Source organism: Geospiza fortis, unplaced genomic scaffold (genome assembly GCF_000277835.1).
Source record: "Geospiza fortis unplaced genomic scaffold, GeoFor_1.0 scaffold59, whole genome shotgun sequence".
Taxonomy (NCBI): Eukaryota; Metazoa; Chordata; class Aves; order Passeriformes; family Thraupidae; genus Geospiza; species Geospiza fortis.
In genome coordinates this window covers 187,758-203,399 of record NW_005054381.1, presented here as the reverse complement: position 1 = coordinate 203,399, position 15,642 = coordinate 187,758, and the positions used below count along the sequence as shown (strand labels likewise).

Below are 15,642 nucleotides of genomic sequence, written 5' to 3'. Positions count from 1 at the left end.
TGCTGCCTGAAACCTGCCAAGGCAAGCACTACGTGCTCACAGTGGTAGAAGGCACCAGTGGATGCTTGAGGACCTACCCTGGGCCTCACACCACATCCTGTGCCTTGAAAAGCAGGTCTTGTGGCAACAGGGCACACTGAAAGAATTGGGCTGGGCAATGGGACTCATTTCAAAAATAGCCTCATTGACACCTGGGCCAGAAAGCTTGGGATTGGGTGGGTGTATCATACTCCCTATTGTGGCAGCAGCTCCCTGGCCACAGAGAGAAACAGATAATCTCCCAGGCATCATGCTGGGAAAGGCTGTGAGGAGATCAGAGAAAAGAATGAGAAACAATTCTTAACTTGCTGCACCTGCTGTTGTGAACACGTGGAATGTGTTATGGAGATTTGTTTACCAAAGGGTGGGTTCTTAATTAGCCAGTGGTGATGGTGTTTGGATTGGACCAGTGAGGTCCACCTGTATTGTAAATGTCTATAAAAGAGCAATGGGTTTCTTAATAAAGATTATTATTCAGCCTTCTGAAATACATGGAGTCTATGCCAATTATTACCCAGCCAGGGGCCTGCTTGCTAAGACATCTTATCACAGAATCAGAGAATTAATTAGATCAGAAAAGATCTTGAAGATCACCAAGTCCAACCTATGACCAAACACCACCTTATCAACTACACCATGGCATTAAGGGCCACATCCAGTCTTTTTTTAAACACATCCAGGGATGGTTAGTCCACCACCTTCCTGGGCAGCTCATTCCAATGCCCAATCACTCTTTCTGTGAAGAAGTTTTTCCTAATGTCCAGCCTAAACTTCCTCTGGTAAAGCTTAAAACTGTGTCCTCTCATTCTGTCAGTGGTTGTCTGGGAGAAGAGACCAACCCCACCTGGCTATACCCTCTGGGTCAGGGAGCTGTGGAGAGTGATGGGGTTTCCCCTGAGCCTCCTCCTCTCCAGGCTAAACAACCCCAGTTCACTCAGCCTCTCCTCACAGGACTTGTGTTTTTGATCCTTCACCAGCCTTGCTGCCCTTCTCTGGATGCATTCAAGCATCTCGACGTCCTGCCTGTGCTGGGGGAGCCAGAATGGGACACAACACTCCAGGTGTGGCCTAACCAGTGCTGAGAACATGCAGCAGCCTCTGGGAAAACAGAAAGGTACAATGCACTTCTAAAATTCACACTGACAGCAATGCCTGGGGAACCTTCAAACATTGGGGTCTACATTTAGCAAAGGCCACCTGGTTAGTCAATACCAGTCAGGCTGGCCCTGCCCAACCAAAAACTCCATGTGCTGAAGAAGAGGATGAAGTCCCCATGGAGCATATAGAAAATGTGTTAGGGAAGACAGATTGGATCAGTCCTGCCTCAAACAAATGCAAACCTATCAGTGAGATTGTTTTTGCCCTGTGTGCACTTGGTGGGTGTTGCAGAGGGACAGGGAAACATGATGTGTCCCTCCAGGGAATTTGATATTTGGGTGAGAACAGTTTGTAATGTTGAACACTGTTCAACACTGGCTGCTGAGTGACACTGCCCATAACTGCCATGGCCAATGAGGATGGGCTGCTCCAGATACACCAGCCATGAGCTGGTGATGGAGCAACCAGCCAAAAGCACAGCAGCCCTGTGGAAGACCTCTAAGATGGATAGAACCCATAATCATGGTCTAAATGAACTCAGCAAACATCTTGGACAGATGGCAGTGACTACAGAAATGATATCTGTGCTTGTGGATACACACACACACATGTATATATTTGGAAAGTGTAGAATTTTGGCATGATGTAAGTGGTATAGAATGAGGGGTTCTGGCCAGGACAGAGTTAATTTTTGCAGTAGCCAGGAGAGGTCAAGCCTAGGACCTAGAGTTTATTCTATATCACCTCACATCATTTTCCAGGAATGAGCAAAGGGATCCTTTCTGGTCAAGTATGAGTGGCAGAGGGAGTGGTCAGGTCGTGCTGGTTCCCTCTGTTACTGATATTGTTGCTGTTACTGTTTGTTTTCTTATTCCACGGCTGTTTCCACTAAACTCATATCTCAATAGGTGATTTTTACCCTCTGTGCCTCCAAGTCTCCTCTCCAACCCACTGCAAGGGGAGGGAGAGGGGGAAGGACAAGTGAACGAGCAGTGCATGGTTTGCAATGCTTCAGTGGGAACACTAAGCTGGGGTATAACATTCCTAAACCTCAGCATGGGGAAAATAGCATTTCCCTGCTCCAGGAACAGGGGGAGAAGCATCTTCCTGTCCCACAGTGCTCACTATGGTCTGTTCCTATTCCCTTCCCAACCTCCCACAGCTCCTGCAGCAAACAGGGCCAAATCCCAGACCTGCCATTCCCTCCTGGCCCTCCTAAGTACCAGCAGCTCAAGGGGGAGATGAGAAAAAGTACCTGGCTAGAAGGAATCAGGAGCACAGGGGAGAGATAAAGAGCAAAAAATTAGGAGGGAGTAAGGGGGGGGGAATAAAACAAGCCTGGATTCTCACCATATTTCTTATTGAACAGGTCCTGGACTTGTTCCCGCAGCGTATTAGCAATGTCTATTCTGGAAAGCCTGGCATCATAATTTTCTGTAAAATAAAGAAACAATTATAGATTTCTGCTGGTATATTAAAAGGCACTCTATGACTTTTAAGTAATGCCATTTTCTAATTATAGGAAAGCCCTTATCTTGCAATTAGCTAATCTGTGGAGTGGGTCATTCAAAGTCCTTAAAAATAATCTAAACAGAAATATGTTGGGTTATTTTTCCCTCGCCTGTTTGCTAAGAATAAAAGCCACGTGAAATTGAAGATTCAGTTGTGATAATTACTGGCATTAAAATATAACACACTCCAAAGCCTCTCAGAGAAACCAAAGGCTTTGAAAAAGCTCTCCATCCTTGTGCAAACCCTCACAGGCCCCCGGGGCCCAAGTAGAGATGCCTGAGCAGGGCAGCACTTGCCTGTCCAGCCCACAGGCTTTTCCCCATCACTCTGTCCCCCAGGGGAGCCACCATGCTACTGCCAGCTAAACTCGAGTGGCATTTATACAAACATCACACAGGTGGAAAAAGCCCCAGAAAAGGCAAACCCCTAGGCTTGGAAACTTAATTATGCATCTCACAAGGTCAGACAGGGAGATAAGCCAAGCTGGTTAATTAGGGCACCATGCAGAGCGCTTCAAACCTCTCCTTAGACCTGTGGGACTGCCTGTCCTGGCTGTTCATCTTGTCTTGTAGTTTCCTGTGGTCAGGACAGGGTTAATTTCTGCAGTAGCCAGGAGAGGGCAAGGCTAGGACCTAGAGCTTATTCTGTATCACCTCACATCATTTTCCAGGAATGAGGGAAGGAGTCCTTTCTGGTCAAGTAAGTGTGGCCATCCTCTCATCCCACCTCCTTCTCTCCTCCTTCCCAGCCTTGTCTTGCTCCTCTGCCAACCCCCGGAGCCCCAACACCTGCAGCACTCCTTTCCCACGTGTGTCCCATGCAGCCCCCAGAGCAGGCAGGGGCTGTTCCTCAGCCCCCACGTGTCTCCAGCCCCACACCTTGGAAGCCCTGTCTCTTCACAGCGTCCTCCAGCAGCGCCTCGCTCGAGTCCCTCTCGTCGGCGGCTGAGACAGGGGACACAAGAGGAATTAGGAATCACAGCACTGCCAAGGGGGATGCATGGCAGGGGGTTTCCAGCCAAAAAACAAGGTGGTGAGGGAAGGCTGTAGGAAACCACTCTCACTCCTCTCCTACCTAGACCTTAGCAGCCCAGCTGCTGGGTGTCTCTCAGCCTACCTTTGGCTGCTGGGCTGTCTGACACCGACTCCTTTACGCCCTCCGCCAGCAGCTCCGGTCTGGAAAACAGGGAGAAGCAGAGGGCATGTGAGTGTCCTCCCTGGCAGGGACAAACTGCTGCTCCAGCATCCTCAGGACACCACTCCTACAGCCACAAACCATTCACTCTGTCTGGCTAATTCTATTTAAAAGGTCCTGCAACACAGCAGGAGAACTTTGGACATAGTTTTCATGCTGACAGGCTCTTTAATGAGCTGATGTGTCACTTCTTGGGATGAGATTAAGCAGGTGATGACTGAGCAGCTTAAGTCAGCAGCTACAGACTTTCAGTGGATATGGTCCTGAGCATTTCTTAGGGATGGGAGAAGCTGTGCTTCTTTCAACATGAAGTTGACCCCAAAAATTGCCATTTGGGTACCTAATACTAAAGCTGCATAGTGAGGTGATAGTAGGACTTGTTAACAAGGTGCACTGAAGCTGTGTCACAAAGGAATGGATCTGAGATCAGGACAGGAGGAAACCCTAAAATATGATTGGGCTGACCTGAGAGCTGCTGTTCTGACACCACAAAATCTCCATGCTCCCAGTATTTATTTTCTGTTTCAGTCACCCGAGAACTTTTGGGCGAGAAACTGCCCCCAAAATACCCGAGACATCTTAAAATCCATCTCTGCTGGATCTGTTCTGTCTATCAGGGCAATGCTCTTGCATTACATTGGTTGTGGCTTTTCACAGCCCTCCCACAGTTCTTATGGCTCCCCAGCACAGGGTTGGCATCCTTCCTCATGTCTGCAGCATCCCAAGCGCACATATGCACATCTGGACCTCAGCTGGAGCCACTTTCTGTAGGAAAACCCTCCAGGGCTCCCAGCCCCAGTCCTTGCTCCACATCAGGGCACCCTGAAGTTTAAAGGCCTCTTCACCCATCTTGCTGGGGTGGCCAAACCTTTACAAAAGCAGGTTAAAAACCCAGAAGACACGAAGAGACAGACGAAAACACCATTGCTGCCTCCCACGGATGGCTCCAACAAGGCAACAACCCTTGTCTGCTTCTAATCAAGCAAATTTATTTAAGGTGACCAATTGATGGGTGCTCCCCAGGACACTGCACAGCAGCAGGAGCTCTGAGCACAAACATCCTCCCCAAGGCACAGCCACCCCCCCCTCCTCACCTTTTAATGACAAACTGGATGTTGTTGCTCGCTTGCAGGATCTTCTTCAGCTTTGCGATCCCGAAGCAGTTGGGGCGGCGCAGCAGGATGCCTTCTGGCAAGCCCACAACAAACAGGTCCTCAGGGTACATCAGGAACTTGGAGTAGGGGACTTTGACTGGCTCTGATATTCCTATGGCTTTCGCTGCATGGGGACCCAAGCTCATTAGTTTGCTGGACCTCCATGTCAGGTCTAAGCAACAGCAGCACAGCAACCTGCTGAGATCTGTCTAGCAAGTCAGTCCAAGGCACAGTGACACCCTCAGGGTGGTGTTATCTTTTTATACTAAAAACTACGTGTACTTTATTTACAATAATTTTCCAATACCTATCACCTATGTTAGACAGCGTGTTTCTACTCTAAATCAATCCAAAAGTTGCTGGAGGGATTCAAGAGGTTTTGGGGAGTTTGTGCCTTGTGGGGATGTCCCTTACACTGGCAGACATGAGATGAGGGGCAGAGCCATGCAGCCACCTGGAGCTGGCTTTTGCATTTTGCATTATCACATCCTGCTTTCCTATAAAGGCTGCAAGCATCTCTCCACAACGCAATGGAACCCCAAATTCAGACCCCCATGGAAACCCCTCTGCTAAGGGAGGAGACAGGGAATGCGCCTGGGGGTGCCCATCAGTCTGTGCAGCCCAGCATGGTGAGGAGTCCCCTTGCTCTGCTAAATACTGCCAAAAGCAGCCAAACAGCCAACACCAAGCCATGCTATTTGGATAGATGAAAAAACAGCTTTGTGTCGATTTGGCACAGCCTGGTTTTTGATAGCAGGGGAAGGTCACAGAAGTGGCTTCTTTGAGAAGCTGCTAGAAGCTTCCACCATATCTGACAGAGCCAGTCTCAGATGGCTCTGAAGATGGACATGCTGTGGGGTCAGTTAGAGAGGTTGGTACTGCCTCTGTGATGATACATGACACAATGAACAATTGCACCTTCACTCAGCTGCTGGTTTGGAACTGGCCAATGACCAAGCCAGCAGCTGGCATGATGAACATGTGTTAATGTTATCTTACCGTATCGTGAGTTGAACAAAATTTCAACTTGTTTCCTCAAATGACTTAAAATGTCCCCTATACCATCTGCAGGAAAAAAAAACCAAAAAACAAACAACAATACAGAGAAATGCTCTGAGCAACCAGCTGTTACCAGGGCAGGCACTGTGCAGGTGAGCAGCCCCTGCCTGACCTCTGGCAGAGACAGTCATTCACTCTCCATGCCCTCAGATCAGTGCTAGTCCCCTGACAGCAGCCTCCAGACTGATCTCCTAACAAGGAAGGGCAAGGATGCACCTGCTACAGAGCCAAGCTAGCAGCCAGGAGAAAAAAAAAAACAAAAAAAAAAAATCCAAAAAAACCCCAACCCCCCCATATATATACATATATATATATACACACACATACATAAGGAAAAGTAAATTCAAGCACAAGAGGAGAAAACAGAGCCCAGGAACACAATGGTGCCCTTCTGTGGGCAGAGGTTTTGGAGGCCAAAGGCTAAAAGCTAAAGAGCTAAAGGCTTTGCTGATACATAGGAAGCTCACAAAACCCAACCTAAAATACATCTGTGTGCATCCATCCTTCCAAAATCCTGCAATGATGCTCAGAGTTCACCAAACACTCACCTGATCCCTCCATCTGCTTTTCTTCGTGTCGAGACTCCTCGCTGGACCCCTTCTCTGCCTCTGCCAAGGAAGAAGAGGGTTAGCAGCAGCAAAAGCAGACAAGACATGAGCAGGAGTTCTCCAGGTGTCCTGCAGCCTGCTCCCTCCCCTCACTAAGCTCTGAGCAAGTGTCCCAGCAGAGGCTGGGCTGGTACCAGCATTCCAAAGGCAGGATAAATCCAGTGCTTCCATACAAGAGGGCTGCCCACGCTTTGGCATGGGCTCCCTGGGAGAGGAGAGACCCAGCAGGAGCAAGGGCAGCCACAGGACCAGTATGTATCCCACAGGGAAATTCCAGGGGTGCTCTGGGCAAAGGGGCTTGGGTTTGCAGCATGCTGGAGCTGGAGAGAGGATGGGAAGGAGCAGCAGTGCCAGAAAACCCACCAGTTTATGCAGCAAACCCACCAGTTAGTCTGTCAGAGCTCCCGGCTGGCCTCACTGAGGCCAAGACCCTGGAACTGGGTCTCAAACTCCACCACTTTGCATCATAAATGGTATTTACTCATTTCTGACACTTGCATGAACACCCCTCCTACCCTGCAGTCTCCCAGATGCTTCACTTGTGGTACCTGCTCCTGTTTCCAGGATGTATCTTGACTCCTCTGAGGCCACGTGCGTGGGCACTGGGTCATGCATTTCCACCGAGGCAGGGGATCGGTCTGCGGACAAAAACCCAGGGCTCCTTTTGTTCTGACACCAGTGAGACACTGTCCCCAAAACAGCCCTCAGAGGGTCCCAGCCATCAGCAAGGACTGAGCAAAGGGCCCCCCACTCCCAGGAGCCCCACATATCACCAGAAGATGCTCTGGAGATGCATCTGCCTTCTTCCTCCCAGAACCACCCAGAGCTCACCCCTGACACAGACCTGACCTCGTGAAAGAAGAAAAAATCTCTTCCTAACCTCCACAGAAGGTGAAGAGCAAAACTGGTTCAAATTATTTACTTGGCTTAATTCCATCTAGACACTCAGTTTTGACTTAAAAAATGAATGCTGCTTGATTTAGCTACTACATGGGGTAGGAAAGGGTTCCACTAATGCTGCCTTTCTCAACAAAATCAACCCTCTTTTGGTTTCCCTTACATTAAATCTGTCTCCTCAAGTGCTAGGCTGTCCAATGTCCTCAAACACCCACCCAAATTCAGCTTTAAATGAAGTTTCAACTATTTATATACTTCAATCAGGTTGCTTCTGACCTCACAGGATAAATAATCCCAATTTCTCCCTGTAGGTGAGCACCTCTTTTCTATTACTCCTCCTCCTTGCCTTCAGCTGTATTCCCCCTGATTCAACTTGATCTTCAAATAAGGCCAGAAAAAGTGGACTCTGGACTTGAGGTATGATCTCCCTGGCACTGGCCAAGTGGTAATTCTTCCCATTCCTCCCTTGGACCTGCAGCTTACCACGTATCAACTTTCTTCTCTTCCATTAGCTGCCAAGTTGAAAAAGAAAATCTTTGATCTACCACTCTACCTTTGATCTACCACTATACCTTGCTCCTTCTCCTTCCCCTCTAGTAACCATAGATAAGTCTATTCTACACCAATCCTGGAGTGACCCCTCAACTTTCACCTTACTAAGGGGACTGCTACAATTTAGGTGCAACAACTGGTGTGGTGGGGCCTGGTGTCACCGCTGTCCACAGATTCACTCACCCTCAGGCATGTTAGAGTTCTGTTGCTGCCCTCACTCTGTGGAGCTTATTAATTAATGGTTGTAAAGCACACCAAAAATGCAAACTGCTAACAATCCATTCATTAAACCCTGAGGACCATCCTACCATTTGCTGCACTGTCCAGGACAGCTAAGGACAGGAAAACTGATTCTCCCAGCTGCCCCTCAAGCATGTCATCTCCATCACAACCCATTGCCACTGACCCCTCTGGGCTGAAATGTGGGGAACTCCCCCATCAGTGTCAGCAATTCCAACACATTTTTAGCATGTGCTGAATATTAAACCTGCCTAGTATTAGACCTATTAGACCTTCCTACTATTAGTTTTTATGAACTCTTCAAACCAGGCTGGCTTTCTTAATGAAGGATCTCTTCCAAAGCATCCTGTACTCAATACCTGGGATCCTCCACATGAAGCAAAGCAGCAAACCAGGCTCACTTTCTCCAGGGGAAAGGCAAGATAGGACAGCAATGAAGGAGAGAGAAAAACAACAAAGAGCCCTAAAACACCTTCCAATGCTCCCAGAAAACCTCAGTATGTTCCTATGTCAGCTAAGGAAGACCATTGCAGGTATGTGAGGGAACCTTACATGCTGGGAAATACACTGCAAATGCCTCTTCTCAAAGCAAAATGCTGAAACATGATGCTGAAACATGAACCCTGCCTGGGCAGCAGCACTGCACCCAGAGGTACCCCAGCAGCTACCTGGTACGGTGATCTGGATGATGTTCAGCTCGTCTGGTTCGATTTTGATCTGCCTGATCCCACCTAGCTCTCCTGAGGTACCTATGGGGAAAGGCAAGGGAAGGTGATGGGGTCTCTGGTGTCGAGATGACCCCAAGGTGTCAGAAAGTCTCTTTTTCCCAGCCCTGAGATCAAAGAAGTAGTCAGGATTCCTCAGCTCTGGTTCTCAAGGTTGTTTATTATTTCTTATCTTTAAGATTCTTTCTGAGATCTGTCCAGCAGGTCGGGTTGAGGCACACTGACACCCTCAGGGCAGTGTTATCCTTTTATACTAAAAACCACATGTACATTATTTACAATAATTTTCCAATACCTATCACCTATGTTAGACAGTCTGTCTCTACTCTAAACCAATCCAGAAGTGCCACCATCACAGCAGAAGATGGAGGACAAGAAGAAGAAGGGGAAAGACAGAACATGCCCAGATTCCTCCATCTTGCCTCTTGAACCCCCATTCTAAAACCCCCAAAATTCCACTTTTTCACTTTGTGATTAATTCACTATCATCCTATTCAAACTCTTCTGGCTTGTACATCTTCATACAAAGTTGGTAATTGCTTCCATGGGCTAAAATCAAAGGCACAGGTGTCTTTGACTCTGTGCCCACATCTCTGAGCCCCCTGCCAGGGTCTCTAGTCCTCCAGGGCAGTCAGATCAATGTCCTGGGCTCTGACAGGAAGGCAGTCACCAACAGGATCCAGCAATCTGCCCAACACAGCACCAGGGCAGGGACAGCTGTCAGTCCAGTACCAGCTGAGCTTGCCACAACAACAAGGATTCAGTCAAGTGGCCCAGCAGCATCAAGCCCACAGCATGCAGGTACCCAAAGGGACACCTGTGGGCATGGCTTCTGCAAACAGCCTGGCTGGAGGAGCTGCTGGTGCCCACAAACTGGCAGCTGGACCTTGTGAAATGCTCATTTCCTGGCTTTCTTCACTTTAAATGAACTGGGCCACCAATGGATGTTGGGAGACACCAGAGGAGCTGTCTGCAGTGGGTGGCTCCCAGCAATTTTAATGCTCCCAAACTCATGCCTGGAACTTGCCCCTGTTCTGACTGAAGCTGTATCACACCAAGATGAGACCAGCTGAACCCTGGTGAAATTCAGTGTGGTTTCAACCCCAGCAGATGAAAGCCTGTGCTGACCAGCTGCCCCAGGAGGAGGCTGTCCCAGGAAGAGGCTGCCCACAGTCCTCAGCCCAGCCTCCTCTCAAGATAAATCTCCTCACTTTGGATGGGACAGATTGACTGCAAGGCACTGAGTCCCAGCTTGCAGCTTGGAGAGGCAAGACAGCATGGCTTGGTGTGGTGTTTCAACGGGTCCAAGCCCCTAAATCTGTGGAAAAGCACTTCCTTTTCATTCATGGTGCTCAGAATACCAACACTGCTGACTTCTCACTGGTGGCTTTCAAAGGAACTCAGAGAGTGAAGACTTCCTTTAGCTTTGCACTTAAGCACATGCTTAAGTCTCATTACTTCAATTTGTGCATTTTTAGGCCCCAGCTGGAGGGTCAGAGGGTAAGAGCCTTCCTCTCTGCACTGATCAAATAGATAAAGTCCTTAGAGAACTGCACTGAGGTGCAATCAGGCAACTAAACATTCAAGTTACTTTGCAGGCATCTTTCTCTAGAGTCCCTCAAATAACACTGTCTTGCAAGAGAAAATGAATTATTCCTCACCTGGTTCACAGCCTTCAGAAACATTACACTTCTCAGACCTGAAAGGGAAAGGCAGACAAGAAAGGTGGACATGGTGTAAGAAAAGAGAGAGCTTAAAACACAGTGGTGTGCGAACTGAGCCTGGCAGGAGGGACAAATGCTGCCTGGCATCACAGAGGGCTGCAGGAGCTACAGGGCCACCACAGCCACAGCCCCAACAGTGGCAGAGCATCCATGGCTGCAAGGTCTGTGAGCTTCTCTGGAAATGAGTCCTGCTCTCAAACCCACCCTGCTCCTGCACCCTTGCCTTGCCTCCTCACACCCATGGATGGAACTGCAGCACAGAGCTCCTGAACACAAGAGAGGTTGTTTTTCAGCCCAAAACTTGGTTGGCTCCATCCCTTTGTGACACAGAGCAGTGTATAAGTATTACTGCAGTGTGGTTACTCATGGAGGTAAAAAATAGGGAGAAAGGAAAAATCAATTGCTTTGGTAAATATTTATTCTGTTCAAAGCTTTTCTTTACTGAAAACTGGGCACTATCCCAAATTCCCATCTACAGTTAACTTCACATGCTCAGGAGTTTACACAACTTGTTCTGCATCTAAATGAGATTATTTTGCATTCCCAGGATGCATGTGCTTTCCTGTCTCTCTCTTGAACAAGGACAACCACAGCCCTTTGGCAGTAAGGGACCTAAAGAACCACTCTGGAAAAAGCACTCCTGCACAATGCTGGCCCTGCAGGGGGAAGGAAAATCCTGTTGGCTCAGGAGGGATGTTCAAAAGCACTTCTCACTTGCCTAAACCCACTCAGGAGAATCACCAGAACAAACCACAAACCAAGCCATGAGTGCTCTTGAAATGTTCTTCCTAAATGTGGGAAGGCAAAAGGGGTCATTGGTCTGGAAGGCAAATATACTACCTGGGAGCCTTGGGAAGGGTTTTAAACTCTCCCACTTCGGGTCAAAGCAAACCTTTCACCAAGGAAATCTGGGGAAGGGCTTCTCTGGGGAGTGCATTACACCTCACAGGGTCTGGCCCTTCTCCTGGAGTACTGGACACTGCACTTTCCCTGGAGCAGGACTCTGACCTGGGGAGTCCATTCCTATGGACACACTCCTACCGAGGCACAGAGGTTCCTCATTTGCAGAAAGAAAATAAAACCAATCTCCCACAAACCCTCCTTTGAAGCTGAAGATACCCAGAGAGCTGGAGACAAATGCCAGCCCTGCAGACCGGGCAGCTCAAGAGGTCTCTGCCCTCCAAAATTGTGATATTTCAGTACTGCCAGGCTCACCCATTGAGGTTCTGCTGTCCCAGACATGCTTTAAGGGAATGCAGCAGCCACATCCAAGGGAACAAACCTGAAACAGCACTGGGGAGAACCAGAAGAGACCCAGCCTGTCACAGGTTCATGTCATCAAAAGGCCAAGAAAGGAAAGGAACACAGGAGATGTCATGGATGGGACAAAGTTACCTTATTTCCCTATCCTGACCTGCACAGCTCAGCAACCACACAGCTCTGTCTGAAGCCCAGCTGGTGGAGCTGTCAGTGCTGGGCAGTGAGGCTTTGTGCCAGAGAAGCTCAGGAGCATTCTTCACTCCATTGGTGTAAGCAAGGCTGGGAGAAGGTTCCTTGTCTTATAGCAGTTCATAATACTATAAACTGCTGCCCTGCCTCTCTTCCTTAAAGTGATTTTAGAGGCTAAATTACACCTTGCTTCCACTGAATTAAGAATGAAGGAAACTGGGCTATAAAGAGACAAATACCTCCTGGATCTCCCAGTCTGGGTTGGAAAGCTGTATGCTATGTGATATATGCTCCACAGGTGCTGCCAGCATGTTTTGGACCTGTCTAGCTCATGGCACAGTTGTAACAGAAAGAGGAACTCTCATAAAAAATCTCCTGCCCTGCTGGACTGTATAACCCCACCTTCATTAAATGTTAGGCTCCTTGTGAGCTTTCTAAACAAGCAACACTTAATGAGCAGGATGTTGTTACAATGTGGGCTGAGGGTAAATCCTTCAGGTCATGCATTAACACCAGAGACAGTTCCAGCAGATAATCCCAAACATGGCCCTCATTTCATCAGTTTTGCTCAAAATTAATGATTCCAAACTTTTGACTTGCAAAAAGATGGGGCTGCTTGCCCTCCTCCTGTGCTGACTGACTGACTACCCCATTGCAGTGGGATTTTAGGGAGGCAGGAAAGCAGCACCAGTTTAGCCACTCACCTTCCCATTATGGACTTACAACATCTCCCTGATGCTCCAGCTACTGAATCACACTCATGGCACCCTCCTACACCCACTGGACATTGCTGATGAACACATCAGTAACCTGCTGTGCACATTAATGACCCTCTGAGGGATGTCACTTTACAGGGAACAGGACAGAAGTCCCACTTACCTGCTGTTGGCCTGAGAGGTCCCCCCCAGTTCCAGCGTGGCCCCACGGTGAGGCTCGGGGGAGATCTCCCGGGGAGGGCTGGAGGGCTCCAGCTTGGTTGGATCTTTGGTAAATTTGCTTCCTGTTGCCAGGTGTGCATGGTGGGTTTTGGGAGAAAAGCAAAACCAGGATTAGCAACTGGAGGTGCCAATGTTGCAGCTTGTTCCCCTCCTAGCCCCAGAGCTGAGGTCAGGGTAGGGGAGCAGGTTTTCAAGTGTCACCTGCTTGCAAAGACAAGGGTGTGATTCTACTGGGTTCACATGTTGAAATATTAGCAGGTCATTTGTTTAAACCTCTCCATAACTATGTGTGTGCTGGAAAGCCCTGCCAGCAAAGAGCATCTCCAGAAAGGGCTGGCTGATAGGAGAAGGATTCCAGGAGGTAGGGACTAAGGTCAGAAAACCCAGAAATATCCCAGTGTTCCAGAAGAAAGCCCCAAAGTGAGGAGAGCCCTGTCCCAAGGGAGGGGATGTGCTGCACTGGATGCCAGCTTGGCAAAACACAGAGTAGCAGAGACACAGGCAGCCCTGTCTCACAGCTCCAAACCCACCAAGCAGCAGGAGAAATCCCTGTCACAGTGACACAGGGAGGGACAGAAGCATCCTGCCACCATAAAAAACTTCCTCTCTCCCTTCCCTGCTCCTCAGCAGCCTGAAAGGAGCTGAAATGAAGCCTCATCAATGACCTTGGAGATGGTAAGAGTAATCTGAAGGCAGAGTACGAAATAAAATCAGGCAGGGAAGTGAGCAAAGAGCTGAAGATGAGAGAGTGAGACTACATTGTGAGGCTGCAGAAACCACAAGGTGTCTTGTTAAACAGCTGTTATCAAAGCCCTTTGCTGGTCTCAAAGCACCATTACAGTATCCTCATCCTTCTGAAACATATTCCATCTATGGGAACCTGATGCCACTTTCCTTTTTATTCCAGCCTGTGAGAAAGGGCAGGGCTCTGGCAATAGGATCAGCAGAAACACAGAACCTTAAAAAAACTATTTATCTACTGACAGTCCAAAAGGCTCCTTTTAATTTGTGCTTTCTATGAACCAAATCTTGTTCTTGCACCAGCACAGCCTGCCTGAAGCTGCTACCCAGGGGAGTAACAAAAATAGGTTTCCAAGCAGTGGTGGGTATTTTAATTAAAGGGTGAGCAAAACTTTATGGGGAAGCTTTGGGATACTTCACAAATGGCAACTTAAATACAGCTCCACTCAGAAAATAATGTCTTTGCAGAAATGGCACCTCCTGACTCAGCAGATGAGGGTTTTTTTGCACAAGCTGATGTGCTGACACAAACCACAGAGAGCCAGGTTTAATAGGTTTTGCTTCTGGTGGCCCTGCAGGGAACTGTCAGGAGAGTGGGGCCTGTCACCCACCTCAGTTCTGCTGGGTTTGCTTCCTCAGCTCCAAATACCCACTTGCACCTGCCTACCATGTAATCCACAAGCCCATAGCACAGGTCTGGAGCTGATATGCAGATGTACATGATGCCTCCCCCAGGTACCATGCAGGCATTATGCAAGGAAAATCCAAGCATCCCAAAACACAGCTCAGTGCTCCATCCCTTGGGGATGGGCTAGAGCTTAAAGAAATCTTTTTCTTCAGGAAAAAAAAAAGCCATTATCAGCTTTAGACAAAGAAATCCCCCAGGTAGGTGGGACCCCCTCCAGGTTCTGCTGGTGGCTCCAGCCTGTTTTGGGTGGCCCCAGCCTCACCAGGCTCAGGAAGCACTCTCAGGGCTGGGGCTGTCGTGGGGCAAGAGGGATAACCTGGCTGGCAGAGATATCTGGGAAGAAGGTGTCTGGAGAGCTACCAGCATGTGCAGTTGGCAGCTTAGGGGGGAAAAAAACAAAACACCACCCCAAAACATGTCTTTACTCGTGGGCCAAGCCCAGGCAATCCAGGACCCAGGTGTGATAAATCTGGATGCAATGCCATATTCCAGGTGTGTATGAGGGCATTGCTGGAGAGTGGGCTGAGTCTGACAGCATGGGGACCTGTCTCCTTGTATCTGCCAAGAACCATTTATCATGGAATCACAGATTGGTTTGGGTTGAAAGAGACCTTAAACCATCTTGTTCCACCCCCTGCCATGGGCAGGGACACCTTCCACAATCCCAGACAGCTCCAAGCCCCATCCAGCCTGGCCTTGGACACTTCCAGGGATGGGGCAGCTGCAGCTTTTCTGGGAAACCCGTGCCAGGGCCTTGCCACCCTCACAGTTAAGAATTTGTCTGGCTTTTCCAGCTCAGAGAAAAAAGAAGTAAAAACACAGAGCAAAGAAAGTCAAAGAAAGAATAATTTACCAGTGAGGAACACAGCAGTAATTTTCTTCCTCTTGAAATTACAGATATTGCCTCTACTGTGGCTCAGCCTGATTCAGGAGCCAGCCTAGCCTCACACACCAGGAATTCTCACTCAAACCTTCAAAACTCAATTTTTAGGGGGAGTACAGAGCTTGCACTGATCCCAGGCAA

At 48.6% G+C, this 15,642-nt stretch overlaps 1 protein-coding gene across 1 annotated transcript in view; it reads right to left on the bottom strand.

Moving 5' to 3' along the window:
* Positions 1-15,642, bottom strand: part of GTF2IRD1 (GTF2I repeat domain containing 1) — a 48,053-nt gene that overhangs the window by 17,138 nt on the left and 15,273 nt on the right. The window contains 10 exon segments of the mRNA XM_031060371.1: positions 2,488-2,571; positions 3,528-3,593; positions 3,766-3,824; positions 4,938-5,121; positions 5,997-6,062; positions 6,605-6,664; positions 7,213-7,302; positions 9,022-9,102; positions 10,740-10,777; positions 13,131-13,251. Of these exon segments, the coding sequence (XP_030916231.1) occupies positions 2,488-2,571; positions 3,528-3,593; positions 3,766-3,824; positions 4,938-5,121; positions 5,997-6,062; positions 6,605-6,664; positions 7,213-7,302; positions 9,022-9,102; positions 10,740-10,777; positions 13,131-13,251 (849 nt within the window).